Genomic DNA, 8,016 nt, shown 5'->3' on the forward strand with positions numbered 1-8,016 from the left:
CTTCAGCATTTCAGTTTCTACATCCAAGTCTTTAAATAATGCATGTGTACAAAGAATCATTCTTACTTTTTCAATCATTCTACAGGGGTATAAACAATAAGGGCGCGTATGGCTGTACTAGATTGAATAGAATACTTTTAGCATCATCAGCTTTTTGCATCACCCAAAAAGAAGAAAAAGAAAAAAGTAAATGAATAAATGAAACACAAAAGAGGGCAGGATTGCTTAATTGGCTTACAATGTGGGCACAGATGGAACAATTCTGTCCGGCAGCGGTCCAGACACGGCCCAAGCCATTTTCATGTATGGGTAGGCGGTGGGGACATCTTTGTTCATGCTTGCGACTTGCTTTTGCATTATTATTGCTTGCCTGAAATGAAAATCAAACCCATAAAATTTGCTCCTTCTCTCTACTTTTCTTATCCGTTTTTTTTGTGTGTCCTTCAAATTTCCTGCAAAGGCTGCAACACCAAATGATGGAGCTCACATGGCATTCTCCATCATTCTTGAGAAAATCACATGCAGTTCTAACACATTATTATTTTTATTATTTATAATTAGCAAGTCCAAGTCTTCCTTGTGAAAGAGACATGGTGGCATATTAAAACCATGTATCGGTTGCATGTTTAAATCAACCAGACTATTTTTCTATAGGAATTTAAGCCGGCCATTGACTCAACCATCTATGAAATATATATAGTATGTTATAGCTCTCTTGGGCAGCCCTTAATTTTTTGGAACTCAGTACAATTTTGTTCGAGATAAAATCGTAAAGGGTACTTGTCATTGGATTAATGTCTTGGCTATTCTGAAACTCTGAATTAAAGGGAAAAAAAAGAAAAAAAATCACTTGCTACTGTACTTTTGCAGTAAATTTATATCATATACTATAAAAAAATGAAAATTTATGATTAGTGAAAAAAAAAAAAAAATTTGATGTATTTTGTTTCTCATTTTGATAAAATGAAAAAAATAAATGAATTTTCTTTTTTCCCCTAATAATGTCTCTTAATTTTCAAACTGAGGTCGGTGATATGGTTTGAGGATCAGACCTCCATTGTCAGAACATAAAATAAATAAATAAAATACCAGCTAGTGTGGTTAGGAGCCAGACTTATACTGATGCATCATCGTTTTTACCTACCTGTGACTTAAACATTCCCTCTTCCATTTCATGCATTTACAGCAGCCGATTTAAAAAATTGAGGGATACGGATAAGGTTATAGCCTTATAGGAACGGAACAGAGGGGGGTGGGGACAGGTCGAGATCCATTGGGTTTTGGTCTTCTCCTCTCTCCTCCCCTCACTAAAAATTTACCCTGATATATAAATAAATATACAGATACAGAGAACGAGAAGAGATGGGGGAACACAAATAAGGTGTCGTCCCGCCCCTTACCCCCGCCGCCGGTCACTGGTTAAACCCCAAACATGCTGACAAACCACAGCCCCCTAAATTATGCAAGCGTCTGTAAGATTCGATACCTGTTTGCATAAAAAAAAATGCAGATTTCATATTCGTTACAGTCACCCAAAAAAAAAAAAAAGAGTAAATCCCAAAAATGTAAATCTCGAGTGCAGGTAGATACCACCAGTTAAATCATCAACAGTACTCATTGAAACAACTCCAAAGTTCAAACCATAATTAATATTCTTTTGGAAAAAAAAAAACTTTCAAACTGTTTATACGTTAAAACATAATACCTATAATACTGTATTAATTAATTAAGAGATAACGTTCCATATTTTCAATACGTGTTTCTTTTGGTTCAAGAAACAGGGGTTTGAATTGGGCATTGCCCAATGGTCCATTATGAGAATGACATCTAAAAAGATATATGGTAGTGTTTAATGATTGTTAAAAGTTTTAATAATAATAATAATGATAAGAGTACTGTAGCTTAAGACTATATACAATATAATGGGCAACGTGCAGTAGGTGACTGACTCCTTAGCTAGAAGCTGTTAGGGAATCCTAAAAATGATTTGAACGTGGGATAAAATATTCTCATAATCCAGCTAGCTGCAGAAATGTTAACCCATTACGCCAATATACAAGTTAAACAAATTATTATATTGAATTGGTCTCTTATGACAGCTCTCCTCCACTTTTCAGTATAAATAGTTGGGGTCCTGAACCCCCAGTCATCAATCCAACGAAACTCTTTGTCCTTTCTTCCCCATCTCCATCTCCATCTTGGGAGGGGGGAAAAAAAAAAAGTGAGAAAGAAGCTGCCCTATACAGTGGCCGCCGGGGCTCAGTTTTCCGGCAACTGATGAGAATCCGACACGGCAACGACCCCAACTGGGGTCGTGTTTGGCCGCATGTGATCGTGGCCGTGCTTGTTCTTTCTAGCAATGTAGGTTCAGTCCTTGCTGATTCTTATAGTTATTCCTCTCCTCCGCCGCCTTCTCCGTCACCGCCACCTCCTTATGAGTACAAATCCCCACCACCACCCTCTCCTTCTCCACCACCGCCCTATGAGTATCAGTCGCCACCGCCACCATCACCTTTACCGTCGCCGACCTACGAGTACAAGTCACCTCCACCACCCTCTCCTTCTCCGCCACCACCTTATGAGTACAAATCGCCACCACCGCCATCACCTTCTCCACCACCACCTTATGAGTACAAATCACCACCACCGCCATCACCTTCTCCACCACCTCCTTATGAGTACAAATCACCACCCCCGCCTTCTCCATCTCCACCGCCACCATATGAGTATAAGTCGCCGCCGCCGCCGCAGTCACTGCCGCCTTATGAGTACAAATCACCACCGCCGCCCTCTCCATCTCCACCACCACCTTACGAGTACAAGTCACCGCCGCCACCATCACCATCTCCGCCACCTCCTTACAAGTACATATCACCGCCACCACCATCTCCATCTCCACCACCACCGTATGAGTATAAATCACCACCGCCGCCGTCGCACCCACTGCCCCCTTATGAGTACAAATCACCACCGCCACCTTACGAGTATAAGTCACCGCCACCACCATCACCGTCTCCGCCACCTCCTTACAAGTACATATCACCACCACCACCATCTCCATCTCCACCACCTCCCTACGTGTATAAGTCACCACCACCACCACATTCGCTGCCTCCATACGAGTACAAATCACCACCGCCACCATCTCCATCTCCACCACCTCCCTATGAGTATAAGTCGCCACCACCACCACCAATACATCCCCTACCACCTTACGAGTACAAATCACCACCGCCGCCATCACCTTCTCCGCCACCTCCTTACGAGTACAAATCACCGCCACCACCATCTCCATCTCCACCACCACCGTATGAGTATAAATCACCACCGCCACCGTCGCACCCACTGCCCCCTTATGAGTACAAATCACCACCGCCGCCCTCTCCATCTCCACCACCACCTTACGAGTATAAGTCTCCGCCGCCACCATCACCGTCTCCGCCACCTCCTTACAAGTACATATCACCACCACCACCATCTCCATCTCCACCACCTCCCTACATGTATAAGTCACCACCACCACCACATTCGCTGCCTCCATACGAGTACAAATCACCACCGCCCCCATCTCCATCTCCACCACCTCCCTATGAGTATAAGTCGCCACCACCACCACCATTACATCCCCTACCACCTTACGAGTACAAATCACCACCGCCGCCATCACCTTCTCCGCCACCTCCTTACGAGTACAAATCACCGCCACCGCCATCTCCATCTCCACCACCACCTTACGTGTATAAGTCACCACCGCCACCATCACATTCACCACCATTGCCATATGTGTACAAATCTCCGCCCCCACCTTATGTCTACAAGTCACCACCTCCACCTTCGCCATCACCACCACCGCCTTACTACTACAAATCCCCACCACCACCTTCACCCTCGCCACCACACCCATACTACTACAAATCCCCACCACCACCTTCCCCGGTGCCACTGCCACCATACTACTACAAATCTCCACCACCGCCATCACCGTATTATTACAAGTCTCCGCCACCTCCTTCGCACTCTCCAGCGCCCTACTACTACAAGTCTCCACCGCCTCCTTCGCACTCACCAGCGCCCTACTACTACAAGTCTCCACCGCCTCCTTCGCACTCTCCAGCGCCCTACTACTACAAGTCTCCACCGCCTCCTTCGCACTCACCAGCGCCCTACTACTACAAGTCTCCACCGCCTCCTTCGCACTCACCAGCGCCCTACTACTACAAGTCTCCACCGCCACCTCCGCCTCATCCTCACCCCCACCACCACCCACTGATAGTTAAGGTGGTCGGAAAAGTTTACTGCTACAGATGCTACGATTGGGAACACCCCAAGGAATCACACGACAAGAAACACCTCAAAGGTAATTTTCTTTTTTAAAAAATTAATTCTTATTACCCATGTAGTAAATTATTTCATGCCCCTACATAGAAATAATTAATTTTTTATTTTTCACTGATTAATTAAGCTTCATTTATTAGAAAAGCCTTATCATCGCATATATAGGGTAAAACTGGGGGACCCCTTTGACAGCTTTTGTTCTTTTTTTTTTCGCACAAAGCCGCCCATGCCAGGATGTTCTAAGAGACCGTGGTCCTTTGGAGCGCGTGGGTTTCTTCGGTCTCCGTTTGATGCCTGCACAAACCAATAGACATAATCATTATTTTCAAAGAATATTAAATTATTTATCCGCAGTAAGATATCAAAAGCCAAAAGCCCGAAATAGCATCAAAAGTCTGCCTTTCATTAAATTTAAATCTAAAAGAAAAACTTCTATTGGTTAGTAGTGGTAGGTAACGACTAGTATTTGGTTTAGTATTATCTAAAAGGCATATAGCTAGCATGTTTCCTGCCACAATTTTTTAATTGATTATTTTAATATAAATGGAGCAGGTGCTGTTGTGGAAGTGACGTGCGAGGCAGGTGAGAAGCAGATCAAGGCATATGGAACAACAAAGATCAACGGCAAATACAGCATTACCGTGGAAGGCTTTGACTATGGGAAGCACGGAGCCAAGGCGTGCAAGGCCAAGCTCCACGCCCCACCCAAGGGCTCCCCTTGCAGTATACCTACTGACCTACACTGGGGCCTCAAAGGAGCCAAGCTATCTGTGAAGTCCAAGACTGAGGATGAAGTTGTGTTGCTCGCCAAACCATTTGCTTATGCTCCCAAGACCCCTTATAAGGAGTGCCACAAGCCCATGCCCACGCCTAAGCCCCATCCACCTCCCTACTATTACAAATCCCCACCTCCACCACCACCCGCTTACTACTACAAATCCCCACCTCCACCACCCGCTTACTACTACAAATCCCCACCTCCTCCAGTTTACTACTACAAGTCTCCACCACCACCATCTTCATCTCCTCCACCGCCTTATTACTACAAGTCACCTCCACCACCGGCCCATCCTACACTTCCACCATACTACTATAAATCACCCCCACCCCCACCGCCATCTCCCTCTCCCCCACCCCCTTACTACTACAAATCGCCGCCACCTCCGCCCCCGGTTTATTATTACAAGTCGCCACCTCCTCCAGTATACTACTACAAGTCTCCACCACCACCATCTTCATCTCCTCCACCGCCTTATTACTACAAGTCACCTCCACCACCGGCCCATCCTACACTTCCACCATATTACTATAAATCACCCCCACCGCCATCTCCCTCTCCCCCGCCCCCTTACTACTACAAGTCTCCACCTCCACCTTCACCTTCTCCTCCACCGCCATATTATTACAAATCTCCACCGCCTCCATCACTGTCACCCCCTCCACCTTACTATTACAAGTCTCCACCTCCACCATCTCCCTCTCCTCCACCACCATATTACTATAAATCCCCTCCGCCTCCATCACCATCACCCCCACCGCCATATTACTACAAGTCCCCGCCTCCACCTTCGCCAACTCTGCCAGCCCCTTACTACTACAAGTCTCCTCCACCACCATCACCATCTCCTCCACCACCGTACTATTACAAGTCCCCACCACCACCATCTCCCTCACCTCCACCACCATACTACTACAAGTCTCCCCCACCACCATCACCATCTCCTCCCCCTCCCTATTACTACAAGTCTCCACCACCACCAATGACATCTCCTCCACCTCCCTATTACTACAAGTCTCCACCTCCACCATCGCCATCACCTCCACCACCTTATTATTACAAATCGCCCCCACCCCCGTCACCATCTCCTCCTCCACCATACTACTACAAGTCGCCACCTCCCCCTTCACCATCTCCTCCCCTATACCATTACACATCACCTCCACCCCCAGCTTACATCTACACCTCTCCGCCACCTCCATCGTACCGTTAAGTTCAAAAAGCTTAGCTACCTACCTCCCCCAATCTTGTAAGTGTGACAGCATTACAAATTAACATTTTCCATCCCATAATGTGATCAATTGAATTTAAAATTGATAGCACTCATATCAAAAGTAATCTCATTTTATCACTATTTTTGGTTGCAGATATGCGTTTTTTAAAGAGAATAAAAGTATGCTCCATCGATGATAGGGACTACAAACACCAAGTTCCAAGCCAAAGTTCATTTAATAAGCACTTCAACACTGCATTTGGGAGCATCCAACTTCTTAAATTATATCAAACTCTTTCAACTTCCTTGGTGGCCATTCTGCACCTTATGCTTGTTTTAAGTTTAAATGGGAGTGGGCTGGAACATAGTAAAAGAAAACAGGATTAAGATGTGATATTGGATGTCCACTTACGGCTTGGAAGTGCTTGCTTCTATTTATTTCACATTTTTGTTCTTATTTTTGGTGGATTTCTTCAAATTGGTTGTTGTATAAATTATGTTCTTGAACTTATATTTTTTCTGGTCATTTGTTCGGTCTTGTATTTTATTGTCTTTTGTGCACAAAGATGATCAACAATAAAGGAACACATTTTCTTTCACATGCAAGATTCTTAGTTTCTCTCGTCTATAGCACAAGCATCATAATTTCTCTATTAAATATAACACCTGAGAAATTTTAATTTCTTCCTTCTATCCACCGACATATAAATGCATACCTATTTTGTTCGGGCTAGCTCTAAACTTCATTTGGCTGTTCTCAAGGCACTAGTGCCCCTATAGAAGCCGAATCCAAGCTAATGTGATGGTTTAGGTGAACTAGCCCCTCCTCAGGCAGTGTTTTGCCAAGGTTTATCCCTCCCGCGCAAAGTTAACAACAAATAGATTCTAGGAAGAGTTATTTGCAGCCATCAAATCAAGGGAACAAATTGAGAAAATTAGGGAATATAATAATGGGGGATGTCTTGGCAGTTGAAATATTAGGTCTTGTACAAATCCAAGCTAATGTCCTTTACATGGATCATGCATATACATACTCACCATACTAATAGCTTGTGAAATATTAGGTCTTGTACAAATCATTACATACAACAGACTACCAATTGCATTTGCAGAAGGAACTTGCGGCATATACTTACACGTTCCTCATCTAAATTAGGAGATAAAGATGTACTAATTTTGAAGTGAGGAGCAAGCAGAGTGCTAATTGGTTTCGACTGTTCATACATGCCAAAACTTTGCACTACCTTTTTCAAATACTGTTTCTGAGTCAAACTAACTCTTCCTCTTACTCGTTTTTATGCATATTTCCATGTAAAGTATCTTCTTTACTTCACAAAGATCTTTCATCTCAAACTTTTGATTTAACTGACCTTTCAGTTTGTATATTTCTTCCGTGTTCTTTGAAGCTATCAACATATCAACAACATCACACACTTTATTTAATTTTTCATAGCATACACCCAAACCCTTCTGTTGGCCTCACAAAGCTTTCACATCTTGTTTTGATGGTAACAAATAAAGGATGGTGTAATAAGTTTGTGTTCAAGTGATGATATTTCAAGAACTCTCAAGTGACAAATTTCAAAAAGATCAAAAGGAATATCAATCACCAAGTGCTTAAAGTCATACTATATTTACAAAGTGATCAAGTGGAAGTTCAAGGAGACTCAAGATAGTCAAAGCAAATACC

General features: G+C 43.8%; 1 protein-coding gene across 1 annotated transcript; it reads left to right on the top strand.

The window, feature by feature from the left end:
* The first annotated feature begins 1,955 nt into the window (after positions 1 to 1,955).
* Positions 1,956 to 6,925, top strand: LOC131152152 (extensin-2-like). The gene is made up of 3 exons (XM_058103835.1): positions 1,956 to 4,357; positions 4,888 to 6,362; positions 6,481 to 6,925. Exons 1-2 carry the CDS (start codon positions 2,278 to 2,280, stop codon positions 6,324 to 6,326), a joined length of 3,519 nt encoding a protein of 1,172 aa, XP_057959818.1. The 5' UTR covers positions 1,956 to 2,277; the 3' UTR covers positions 6,327 to 6,362; positions 6,481 to 6,925.
* The last annotated feature ends 1,091 nt before the right edge of the window (positions 6,926 to 8,016 follow it).

Source organism: Malania oleifera, chromosome 3, assembly GCF_029873635.1.
Source record: "Malania oleifera isolate guangnan ecotype guangnan chromosome 3, ASM2987363v1, whole genome shotgun sequence".
In the NCBI taxonomy this organism is placed as follows: Eukaryota; Viridiplantae; Streptophyta; class Magnoliopsida; order Santalales; family Ximeniaceae; genus Malania; species Malania oleifera.